This window comes from Columba livia, chromosome 11 (genome assembly GCF_036013475.1).
Source record: "Columba livia isolate bColLiv1 breed racing homer chromosome 11, bColLiv1.pat.W.v2, whole genome shotgun sequence".
Lineage (NCBI taxonomy): Eukaryota > Metazoa > Chordata > Aves > Columbiformes > Columbidae > Columba > Columba livia.
In genome coordinates this window covers 14,446,308-14,459,390 of record NC_088612.1, presented here as the reverse complement: position 1 = coordinate 14,459,390, position 13,083 = coordinate 14,446,308, and the positions used below count along the sequence as shown (strand labels likewise).

At 40.0% G+C, this 13,083-nt stretch overlaps 1 protein-coding gene and 1 long non-coding RNA gene across 3 annotated transcripts in view; one reads left to right on the top strand and one right to left on the bottom strand.

Moving 5' to 3' along the window:
- LOC110365199 (uncharacterized) overlaps positions 1–13,083 on the bottom strand; it is a 107,652-nt gene that overhangs the window by 14,015 nt on the left and 80,554 nt on the right. For both annotated transcript variants that reach the window (XR_010475244.1, XR_010475245.1), the window contains exon 3: positions 8,318–8,465. This is a non-coding gene — a long non-coding RNA (uncharacterized LOC110365199). The remainder of the gene's footprint in view (positions 1–8,317; positions 8,466–13,083) is intronic.
- Positions 1–13,083, top strand: part of ALDH1A2 (aldehyde dehydrogenase 1 family member A2) — a 55,434-nt gene that overhangs the window by 16,846 nt on the left and 25,505 nt on the right. Inside the window, exons 3-5 of the mRNA XM_065076015.1 lie at positions 8,053–8,157; positions 8,355–8,495; positions 10,035–10,164. Of these exons, the coding sequence (XP_064932087.1) occupies positions 8,053–8,157; positions 8,355–8,495; positions 10,035–10,164 (376 nt within the window). The remainder of the gene's footprint in view (positions 1–8,052; positions 8,158–8,354; positions 8,496–10,034; positions 10,165–13,083) is intronic.

The window sequence follows — 13,083 nt, the reverse complement described above, 5'->3', positions numbered from 1 at the left end:
GTTGTGTAAACATAATTCAGCTAGATTTTGATGTACTGCTGTGCTGACAGTGAGACCAGAGCAGCCTCGTTGGCTTCCTGTGCATTTTCTTTTCAATCTCACTTTTTTATTCTCCTGCTGTAGTATGTTCGTAAATGTTTAAAATTTTCCAGCTTTCTCAGTACACTCTGAAGTTTGGACTCTAGGTTTCTTGAATGAAATTTCAAGCTTGGGTTTTTGAAGGAAACTCCGATTTATGGTAGAGCATGTCTAAAAGCCATTGGCTCTGAGGTCCAAATGAGTTTTAAGCAAACCAAAACACACAGTTTTAGAAAAGAGCTCTTCTTCCTTTTCAGATCCATAGGTTGGTTGGTTGGTTGTTTTCCGGCGGTGGGAGGTGTGTGTGAGGTAAGGAGAGGAAAAGAGACAGGATAATAATCCAGCAGCCAAAGAAAAAAAATAAAAATCAACATGTTCTCGTCATTTTGTTTGGCCTTTGCAGACCCCACAGGCTCTAGAGCAGACATCAGGCTTCCAGTGAAGCAGCTTTGTCTCCCAGTACAAACATCCCTATGGAGGCTGTTGCCATTGCTTCCTTTTCATCAACTGGGGCCTGATTCAGCTCCCACTGAAACCAGCTGAATTTTTCCTTTTGTTTTACTGTGAGTTGGATTTGACCTCTAGTGGCTGAAAACCAACTATGTCCATAGGAGCCTGCTTGCCAGAATTAAATTTAGTGCCTAGTTCAGTGTTACGTACAGTTCAGTTACTCTTCTTAAAACAATTACAGTTCCTGCACAGTTGAAAGGCATCTTATTACAAGAAACAAAATCTGGGTAACTTCTGAGGACTAGTATGTGCTGTGGTAACTCAAATAAACTACACGATGACCATTTCTGTTACTGTGCTCAAGGCAGCCAGCCTGCCCCGCCGTAGGGAGGTGTAGCGTTGGAAGCCATGGGGTCACTGGTGCTGCCTGGAGACAGGCTCATTCCCGGACTGCCTTGAGAAGCAGGATTCTGCATGGAGAACCTATGGGGCGGTTGGCCTCAAAGTCTCTGGCTGATTACTCAGACTTTGTGACCTGCCAGCAAGGAGCAGTGACTATTGCTGCTCTTGCCTGAACAATCCTCTTCTAAAAATAAAAGAGAACGGCACTGGTGGTGAGTTGCTGGGCAGACAGCGATCGCTTTGCTGGGGTTGACTTTTGCTTTCTTAGTGCCTACTCATAAACCAGGTTTTCGCTGATTCTGTAGCCAGCTGTTGGTTTCCAGTCACTCCCAGGAGTGCCCCACAACACACTCTGGCTAGAACGTGAGAGGTTTGTTGTATCAAGACAGCCATAAAAGTGAAGGAAAACAAAGCTTGAGAAAATAAACAAGCTGCACCTCTGATTGGTAATCCCTTCTGCTTCATTCCCCTACAATTGTACTAATCGTTAGGACTCTTGAAATGTTTCCAAAGGAGAGGAAATGAAGTTGCTGAGATGGGAAAGGATATGAAATTTCCTGACCAGACTGAGGCACAGGTGCCCAGTATCTGTGATGTTATGCAGTATTTAGCAAGGGAAATGCTGCTGCTGGATTTTTTGCATGCCTCTAAAATTGTATGCCCCCCTCCTCCAAAAAAGAAGTACCATTAAGTATTTCTTAATGCCTCCAGCTATGAGAAGTTGCTGAGGGCTGAACAGCTGTGATTCTTTCATAAAGTACTTTGGCATCTGATGCCCCTTCCCCCAGCCTTGCAGATTTAACGTCAAAGGCTCTCTAAGGAGTAAGTCACATATGAAAAAAAGATCTTTGATGGAATGAACTATAATCAGCTACTAAATCAATTGAGTTAGGAAATTCCCATTCCTTCCTCCATTCATCCAGAACCATATCTCCTGTGGGAAGCCATTATTATTTGGATGTTAAAATCCTCTTCCTGTACTAAAAAATATTTCTGGAGCTGCAACAGCACAAAAACATTGTTTATTAAATCCATGGGAAAACAATTCCACCTCCAAAATCAGAATGCTAGGCCACTGTCTGTCCACTGGCTGAAGTTCTTACTTATACAGCTGGGGAGGCTGAAGAAAATGTCTGATGACATCATCACTAAGCAATATAGAATTAAGAATTTAGGTCATCATTTCACTCCCACATCATTTGAGAACATTTTCAAGAAAGGAAATGAAAAGTTACATTGTTGCCACCTGTGTTGATTATTGTTATGAATTAAAGGAGCCCAAATTACTTTTTTCCTTATGTTTTAATGGAAGACAATACAAAACAAGAGGGGCAGTGAGCATGCAGGAATCCCCAGTGAGTTTAAAAATCAGTTTATTTCCCAAATCCAGCTCTAGTCCCTGGGTGAATGCCAGAGGGATTGTAGTGCCATGAAACCAAATCTCTTTCATTGAAGAGGTGCAAAGGAAATATTAGTTCTGTGCTGCATTTGAATTAATCGTATTTATACGCACACTCATAAAGATAGTTGGTTTGTACTTCCTCATTGGTAAATAGTGATAAAAACACAAAATCCTATCCATTTCCTCCCTGCTCTAAATTTTGCTGCTACTATATTGCGGATTAGATTGTTCAGCCTGGTTTTGGACACATCCCTTTCTCTTTGAATACTTACTACTGCAACTACCTGCATGGTTTGAAATGAACGTTAAGTAGCGAATTATTAATAAGGCAACCGGGACAGATGGTTACTTAAACAAGATACTGGAGTTGTTTATTTGCAAAGCTTAATTTGCTTTGCTTTATGCTAAAACATTTACTCTTGGCTTGATTTCAAAACTGATGAGCATCCAAAAATGCTATTGAACTCAGTGTATAACGCTTTTGAAATGCAGGTCTTATGCAAAAATGCAATCTATCATCTCCTTCCAACTACGTCAGCAGAGTCTCAAAGTAACTTGAACTGTTATGTAATAATGTTGAATTTTGCTTTTTCTTTGCATGCCTTTTTGTGTGATATGGTAGCTCCAAGGCTCTGAACAGTCATGTGCCCTGTAGGATGGGTCAGATTGCTTCCTTGATTCGCCTGTGGAACTCTGTCCACAGTGGCAGTATGTAATTAACCACGGGCAAAATTTGAACCTAGCAAATATGTGGTAGGACTGTATTCTTGCAAAGTCCTATCAAAAGCTCTTTGAGAGCATATGTGTGTGTGAGGACGAGGTTATTGTCAGCACCAGGAGGGATGTGCCTGTTCTTTCAGGAAAATGCCATGCCCTCTCTACCTTTCATTTGGAAAGGAACAGAAATTACCTAAAGACCTTATGATGAGATCTCATGAGAATGATGACACTCCAAGGGCATGTTCACTGGGGCAACTGGGAGCTTCCAACTGCACCTATTACACTGCAAGGTCTGTTTGAAACTTCCCCAGCGCACGCACAGACAGCCCTCAGCTGCCCGCTGCCTCTGCTGCTGGCCTGTGCTGCGGGTTGCCTCAGGCAGCATTGCTGGTGAACAAACAGTGTTTAGTGTCCTCCTCAGAGCACTGTACCCAAGCACAGCCAGATTCCTCACTTGCAAGAGGTGTTCATTGTCTGTTTTGCTAGTTGGGTTTGTTCTTGGCCAGATCACTGTCCTGACGGGACACCTCAGTGAACGGGAAGGTTTGCCTCTTCTCCTCCTGCTCTGACATTACTGCAGTTATTGGCTCTGTCGAGAGTAGATGGCAAACTAAATGTTCGTTTGTTCCAAAATTTTTCAAGTGTTCCCTTCTTCCCTTTCCATTTTGGCACGGTTTTGTTGATAGCACCCAACAGGCCAGATTATTTAACTACTCACAATACCACATAGCAAATACATGACACACTATGTGCTTTTCCTTACTGCAAATCACAAAAGGTAACACTAGGACTCAAACAAAAACAAATTACCTCAGTAACTCCTGGAAAACTCAAGTGGTTAATCAGTTACCTTTTATTTACATATATATGCTTAATGCTGAATTAAGTTGTAAAAACCAAAGGCTGATTTATAGCCCCAGTCAGCCTTAATTAACATTGATTCCAGGGGAATAGTAAATGTGAATAGCCTTCACAATTGAGGTTGAACAATGAACTCACTGGGTGTTGTCCAATTTGTAGCATGATTTACATGGAAGCAAGCCCTTCTTTTTTTCTAGGGTTACCCCTTTTTCATCTGGTGTTTAGGATGGGTTATATATAATCCATAGATAGGAACATTTGCTGTCAAATATTCTCCCTGATTTAGAGTTAGCCTTTACCATGGTCACTATAAATAAGGCAGGAAAAAACCCAATTTGAGGCTTTGCAGGGATTCCTTTTTCTTGCAATGTGTCATCGCTTGTCCATTTCATGGCATTTTTACGAAGTGGCCATAATGAAAGTCAGATTAAATGTACAGGATATATACATTTAATCAACAGCCATTGGAGTCTGTAGTGCCTGAAGAGTTATAAAAGCCCCTGTGAATGCAAATTTATTGCAAAAGAATCTGTGTCTTGGTGGTAGGAATATCTGCTGAATGGTACTACCTGACACAGAACACCTAAAACTTTCAAAAGTGAATTATTTAAGTGTAAGGTTTTGCTTGTAAAGCTGCCAGCTGCTGGATTTCAAGACTTGAAACTGTTCCAAAACATGGGACTAGGTACTTTATTTGTGCACTAGAGTAAATACTCCAATTTTACTGCCAATTTAAATGTGCTCAGTTTACAGTAATGAGCTTGTATAGGCAATACCTTGTTTATAGAAAGTGGAACAGGAAGAAACTAACATTAACCATTAACAGTAGCAATTTCTCTTGCCTTCAACTCGAACTTTATGCCAAATAGATCCTTCCCATGTCCTATATGAAATATTTGCTATTACTGTTATTTTTCTAAATTTATTGGATAAATGGAGCATTCAACAAAATAATACCTTATAGTTCCAGTCAACTTAAAGTGCAACACTCTTCTGTAATTCCAAGGCACTATTTCTTATTCCTATAGTGAAACGTGTTTTAAGAACAAATATGTGTCCTGCGTACTAGCAAACCTGACACTTGGTGTTCATCCCAGCAGAATGTAGGTAACATTTTAAAATGGTTTTTAAAAGAACACACCACTTCTCTAAGGGAAGACTACTGAACTGCAGTTGTTACCACTTCTCAGGTTGTTGTACTCAACCTGTTTTATTCTGTCAAGACAGATCACACAAGGAACCAATGTGTTTATGTACATACTGTAACCCTAAACAAACACCATTACATTTCCTTTGGCCGCCTGTGCCTGAAGCTGCGAGCTTTTCTCCCTTCCCTCCCTCCTCAGCACACCCCCACATACTCTGGGCATGGAGTTAACTCCACCGAACTCAGTGGAAAGGATGACAGTAAAATCCTACTTCCACACGTCACAGATCTCGGACTTTCTTTGTTTCACTTACAGCCTAGAAAGTGACAACGATACACCGGAGGGTTTTGGCTTATGGTGTTAACCACTAGAGACCATACTGGTGATTCTTTCATTATCTTAGTTTGGCTGGGTTAGCTCCAAAATGTCCTAAAGGGGGCCACTACTTCAGTTTGTGAAGCAGCGTAATCACGGAGCAGGAAGACACCACCCACGGTCTGAGGAGCTTACAGTCCAGGGACACGAACAGGTTCAAAATAAGTACAGTGTGCAGAGAAAGTGATGGATGGCGTGGTAGGCCCTGGGTCAGCTACTTCTGAAAACCAGAACAAAAAGGGGGAGAAAGCAAAGAAAGGACAGACTCTGGAATGGATGGAAGCATGCACAGCAAAGTGGCTTGTGCTGGACAGATGGGGAAGATGAGGAAAACAACAGAAACACATCCATAAAAGCAAAACCAAATGTAATTGTTCATTTCTATGCACAGTTGTTGTATCACCAGGGTCTTTCACAGGTTCCTTCTGCCCATGTCCTGAGTCAGCGAGACATGAGTCAGCTCTGAACCTGGAGCTATGTCATTGCCGTCAGTGTGGCACTGAGCCTGAGCTAATAAGGCCTCCTGATTAGAACATAGCTACATGGCTTCCATTTGGCTTGGAGAATAGGTTGAGCGATCTCAGGTCTGGTTTGTCCACAGACACATCTTTGCCTTCGTGTGCAAATGTGAGCGTGCAATTACTTCACTTTCTTTAAAAAGCACAGGCACACCGGTGTCCTCACCGTGTTCTCTTCTTTTACCCTTTGGTGTTGCAACTGTTCATCTTGAGCTTCCTGACTGTTTTTTCTCTTGGCTGCTTTTTTTTTGCTATAATAGAATAGTGTTGTGGGGCTTTTTCCTAGCTCAGTTTCTTCTCATCAATTTATGACTAGCTCTCTACTTGTTTCCTTCCTTCCTTACAGCTATGTTAAATCTCTGGTGATCCTCTTTCCTTAAACACTGAGCATTTTCATGCTGATGCCTTTTTTTTGCCATTGGACAAGTTGTAAACACTTAAGGTATAGTTAGTTTTAAACTATTTAGTTGGCAGGCTCGTGTGGCTATCCTCGTACTACTTCAAGCCTAAACCAGCAGCAGCTGGTCTATAATCTCATCATACTATTCTTTGACTAGAAAAGACAGGTATTACATTCCATTCATTTCCACATGAAAAACATGTAATTTTTTGTCCTGGTTTTGCCACATCAAATTTAAGCAAAGTCCTTACATATGAATTGTCTATTCCTTTGTCTCCCTGTTCTCATCTGGCTGACCCGAGCCATCTACCAGTACAAAGGCAACAGCTTCTTTATTGCATGGCAGTAAGACAGCAGTAAGTGCAAGATTAAAGAGCTGGCAAAGTACTACTCTGGACAAGTTGTTTGTGAGGTTTAGTCTGCCCCATTGGTGGGACAGATTTTTGACCCAGCATCTGCGGTTGGTTCTGTGAAGGAACTAGACCAATATTTAATATCTCGTTCATTCTTGTTCCGTATCTATGATCTAAAAAGATAGGCCTGTTTCTACCACCTGACTATCTCTGATTGGAACTGAGAGTCCTGAATCTTTCAAAGGGTCCCTCAACTTTCTGCTCATCATAGGATCTGTATGGGTATGGGGCTGTGCTTTGCTTTAACCAGAGGAACAGCCCCATCTCCATAAATGCAACTTAACCCCTCATGCAAAAAAGGGTGGTGAACATTTCTTCTGTCTAGGGGCAAACTCCTGCCTCCAGTGAAATCAGTGGTAAAAATCCCCATCGATTTCAATGAGGCCAGAACTTCCCCTTACACATTTAAAGTTGTACTTCACGAAATACAATGAAAGAACATTGATACCTGAACTCCAAGGAAACCATATGATGCCTGGACTTTTTGAACACTTTCTTTCTTGGAAAGATTTCAAGGGCAGGAAGAGTCTGAATACCTGGAAAACCTTTCACTCAGTCATTCTACTAGAGTGACTTATTTCATATGTGCTAAGAAATAACTACATCCTGTTCCTGAAAGCCATTCAGCAGACAATAACCGGGGCGTGTGCAGCTACCAGTAAAAATCTACTTTAAATAAACTCATCTGTCATTACCTCTCAAGACAGCTGTTGTCAGCACCATTAAAATTCAGATTTGGCTTGCCCATGACAATTAAAATGATGTCAATACTGAGAGAATGTAACAATTTCCATTGTTACAAGCAGATAAGCAAGTTAATTCTGTGCTGCAAGCCATCACTGTAGCCATAATCAACTGACTGTGTATTGAAGAACTGTGATGTTTGAGATTATTCAGCCTTGACTGGGTTGTATCAGTGACCAAATGTTTACTTACTGAATTGAATGATTACTCCAAATCCTTCCCTTGTCTCTAGCAGTTTCAAGGCTTTTTGTCTGATACAGGTATTTCTTTTTTTGGTTTACTTGTTACAGTTTTTGAACAAAATGTGAATGTCAACCAAGTTATTTAGAGTTTGATGTTGCTGCTATAGTGATACTGCCACAGAACACAGACAGACATCAGGGGCTGACCCTTAGCCTGAACTCTTAAAAAAACTTCATTTTCACAGGCGTAAGTTTCAACTTTCTTGTATTAGAATCTGCAGCCTTTCCTAGGAGTTTGGTGTTATATACATTCCCGTTTGTTCATGCAGGAACACTGACGACTTTTCTTCCTTTTCTAGATTTTTATCAACAATGAGTGGCAAAATTCTGAAAGTGGGAGAATATTCCCAGTATATAATCCAGCAACAGGAGAGCAGATCTGTGAGATCCAGGAAGCTGACAAGGTAATGTATCTCGTGAATGGGTAGAAATGTATAAATAGATCAAAGCGATAGCCTGGAATAGCACTGTTGGACAGTTCTTTTATTAATCACAGTTCTAAAACCCATAATGTGACTAAGGATGTACAACAGCAAATTTCATAAGCCTGGTAATGTTATTTACCTCAATACCTTTCTTCTTTTTTCTTCCTTCTTGACAGGCTGATACAGACAAAGCCGTGAGGGCAGCTCGCCTTGCCTTCTCTCTGGGTTCAGTCTGGAGGAGGATGGATGCATCGGAGAGAGGCCATCTTTTGGACAAGCTAGCGGACCTGGTCGAAAGAGACAGAGCGATTCTTGCTGTAAGTGGCACAGTCAGATCACCTGTCAGTTTTACATTCTGAGAGCAACTTAGTTCATAACTGTGCTAATATGAATTATATTTGAAAACTATATTCAAGCTTGATGGCTAAGATGGCTGTCTACTTAAGACCTGATCCAAAGCTCCTAAAAGTCAACAAGAGTCTTCCAATTGACTCCAACAAGCTTTAAACTGGACATCAGACAAATGAATGGGTGTGCACACCTGCGTATGCCTGTTACGAACACTTGTAACTTTTCTAAAACACAAAATGGGAGACTGCATAAAGTGATTTGTGCAGATATTAGTGAAATGCTTACTGATACTCAACTGGTAACACGAATTCTGGGTACCGCACTGTTTCGCTCACGTATGAAGCCATCTAAACAGTGGCATTGTTAATGTTGTTTTCCGCATGTCAAGTGCTTTGAACTAAGCTGGTGAACATCTTAATTCCAGCTTTGTCAACGCTTAAATCATCTTACCACCAGTGTACACTGTAAAATCACCACAGGGAGAAGGAAGTGCACAGCAAATCAAGTTTACTCTGCCTGTCATTTGATTTGTATTTCTAGAGCCAAGTTCTTTACCGAATTGCACTGCAGGCAATGCCATTAATTGCTCTTGGGGATATAAGTCAGTGCAGAATTAGGCCTCCATTCTTCTCTGTAGAAACTCATTTGATGGTTGGTGTGTTACACATGGGCGTACTTTGCCCATTCTTAACGATTTCTATTAGACAGCTATTGAGAATGAGTTAAGCTACTCAATGTCTTAGAATATTTTATTGGATTCTTTTTGCTAAATGATCTTAGGAACCCCTAAGAGGATAGCTTATAAGATACTTTTAAAAATAGGAATATTAACTTAAAAATAAGGACATTAGCTTGCTAATTTATGAGCTTCCCTAGAGGAGAGTTTGTTTATTTGATGGCAATAAATAAACTGGCTGTACAGTATAGATATCTCAGACCTCAGCAGGAGACTTGGCAGCCACATAGAGAAATTTTTATATTCACATCAATTATATAAAGAGGGATATGTCCATTCTTCTCTTTATGGATTCAGATCATTAATATGGGGTTACAAGGAGCCCCTTCTCAGCTGTTATCATTAACATAACAGAACCTGGTTTGACAGGCATTTTTATCTTGGCTCCCGATGAAAGCAATTTAGCATTTATATAGCTGGACCAAACACAGTGGCTATTAGGTCCAAAATACACACAGGCACATGTACGTGCATGTGGATACGCAGACAAACCCACAAGACAGGCAGACACACACACGCACGCATTCTTAAAATCATAGGGGGTTTTTTTTAAGGAAAATGCTTTTTGTTCACATTTTCAAAAAAAGAAGTAACAAAAGGGATAAGATAGTTGTTCTGAATCTTTTGGGTTAAGACTACACCAAGGCGTAACTGGTTGGTCTTCATGAAAATCTGTGTCATAAGTATTCAGTGTCTTATCAGCTCTTCAGTTAAGTGCAATAACATAAAATGCTACTGTGCTTATATTTCTTAACTTCTTGTTCTGCAGACTATGGAATCACTGAACAGCGGCAAACCTTTCTTGCAAGCTTTCTATGTAGATCTCCAGGGGGTCATAAAAACCCTGAGGTATTATGCTGGTTGGGCAGACAAAATCCATGGAATGACCATTCCTGTAGGTAAGGCGGATTGAAGCACGGGTATGCACCTACACATCCTCCTGCCCAAATGACTCACTAGATTACAGCTTTGTGAAAGGTATAGGAGGACCTTGGTTTGGTCTCAGAGTGTGTGGTGTGTTGCTGAAGCAGATGCTTAAAAGTTGGCAAGGGCTGGACTAGATGACCTGCTACTGTTCTGCCCCACAGGCACATGACAAACAGTGTTTTGGGTTTTTTTGCATGTGTCCATCTGAGGAGATAGCTCAATACCTACATTTAAATATTGTTACACTTAAAAAAATGGGTGGAGTATAAACCTGCCAAATACCTTGGAATACATGAAAATAGTGTTAGCTGTCTGTTGAAGAAACTTTATGCTTACATCTATATCTTGTTTATATACGTCTTCTTACTGCCTGTGCATAACATTTTACTTGGGACTAACACTAGATCCAAATCAATTTATGCTTGAGAGAGTTTGCAGTGTTACTATAGAGAACTGTACATACATATCAGATGTATTTTGTTATATATACTTCTTCCAGTTGTTCAGTGGGATGATTTTTATATTGTATGTGTAAGATAAATCTTTGAGAGTGCTAGGAAAATATTCTGCTCGTATTTTTTCTAAAGAGATAAGAAAAAAATCCTTACTATTTCTTTTTTTTTAATATATTTAATGAGTCTCTTCCTCCTGTCACGCCCACCCAGCTTTTTAACAAATACAGGCTGCATTTTCTGTTGCAAACATATACATTTGTAGTCTCGACTCGATGTACCAACTGCTATAATTATACAAAATGGCCCATGATAGCCAAGAATAATTTTATGCAGGTGCAGTCATTGAGATAAATATACTAATCTTTTACCTGCATAAAATAAATATTTGGAAAAACAGTAAGGAAAATCAACGTTTATTCTCTGGGTTATTTTTGGCTTCATGGTGCACACTGCTCATTGCACATGCCTGTTTATTACACTTTACTGAAGGAGACTCACAAGTAAATGAATCTTGCTGTTGCCCATCTAGTTCCTTAAAGTTACATTACGTAGCATGATATCTGCAGTACATAGCTTGCCTCTGTACAGCAAAGCACAAAACTTTCAAGGTTAGGCAAGCACATAACTTGAAAATGTGGCCCCAAAGTCTTCCAGAGGAAAACAGATCATGTAATTCTTACTGCAGCATTACTCGTTACAGCGCTTCACCTTATTAAAACTGCAGTGCATACTGACTGATGTTTATCATCACAAGTATATTTTCACCAAAGGAATGAAAATATTAATATTTCAGGTGTAGACTCTCCTGCAAGGACTCCTTAAGATTTGCACAGTCATTTGGGCTGAGATTCATAAATCGTGGTTTTGCTGCTTGCACTTCACATTTAAACATGCACACCATAAATTCATATATTCAGCAAATTTCCTGTTCCCTAATCCCTTTCTCCCTGGTCAGTGAATGCCTCCTTCTCACTCATCAGCCCTGCAGGTACACAGAAATTAGGTCAATCACCAATGAGCATTGCTAGATTAAGGAGAGTAAATATTCTCTGCTTATTCTTGTCCTCAAGTAGTGTATCAGATGAGAACCCTAATATTTTTCCAGTGAGATGGGCTATGCTGCTGCAGAAGGCACATTTTCAGCAGGCCCTCCTAAATGCAAACTTCAGTACTAAAACAGTTATCAGTAGTGTAGAAGCGTAAGTCCTCTCACAGATTGTCAGAGTATCAATTAGTTCTTCCTCTTGGTTTAACACTCCTCTGTATTCCTCTAGTTTCACACCATAAATTCATCAGTCTCATAAAGCTATTTTAGAGCAAAGCCAGTGTTAAACAATGGCGCTCTCCACATTAACTTGCCATCAGCTCATTAAAGGAAACCAAACAAGATGAAAACCCCAAAATCTCCTATTAAATCTCTATTAAATCTCCTCCTCTTTCTGTTCAGTGTGCTAATAAATCTGGAACCTCCCAACCTTTCCTATATTTCTGTTGAGGTTTTCTTTTCCTCTAAAATAAAAATAGGCAAGTGATAGACAAATAGAAGAACATTGCATTTTACAGTCACATTCCTTCTTGTCCCAGAGCTGCTAAAACCTTCAGACTGCCCTTTGCTTGCTCTCATGTTAAAGCCTTGATGATTTAAATTAAAACACAATGAAGTCAGACTAGAAATTGTTAAACTAATAAGTTGGATGCAAGCAAAAATGCATCTTGAAATCAATATATGATATGATATGGTACAGCTTAAAGACTTAACACCCATTTGTTGGTTGTGTCCTGCTATTTGAGACATGTGACTGTACTATGATTGTTACACAAATAAAATATCTGTGATGGAGACTCCTGATGGAAATCTGAGCAAACACATCTGTGGTAGGTACTGCTGTCCCAAAGTGAGAGATCCCTGGATAAATGTGGCTTGCTTTTTAATTAAAAAATAAAAATCTTTGGGCCAGGTGCTAAGCAGCTGCAAATTGATCTGGCTCTGTTAATATCAGTGATGACTGAAGAATGACAGTTTACATCAGCTGAGAATATTTTAAAAAAAGGTTTTAAGACAAATTTTTTAGATTGGATGAGGGGTCAGGCTGTCCGAGCCCTCTCAGGCTGCCAGCTAGTAGCAGGATAAGAGGAACAATCATCAGCAATAGCGTCTTGGAACATGTGTCATTAGCATGACTTTTAAAACATTTTAGAGTTTTAAGATTAGTTTATACAAGTCTCATATTTAATTTCTGAGCACAGGGAAGCTTTCTATGTTCCCTGTTCAGAAAAAAAAGTGATTCACTACATTTTGCTGTGGTAATAGCTTATTTTACATTATTGACAAGTTGGCTCTTAGATACATCTTTGGCCTGTCCAGAGACATCTAGAGCTTCTGAATAACTTCAAGTCACATAAGTTCACAAAGATATTGTTAGAAAGCAACCTCAA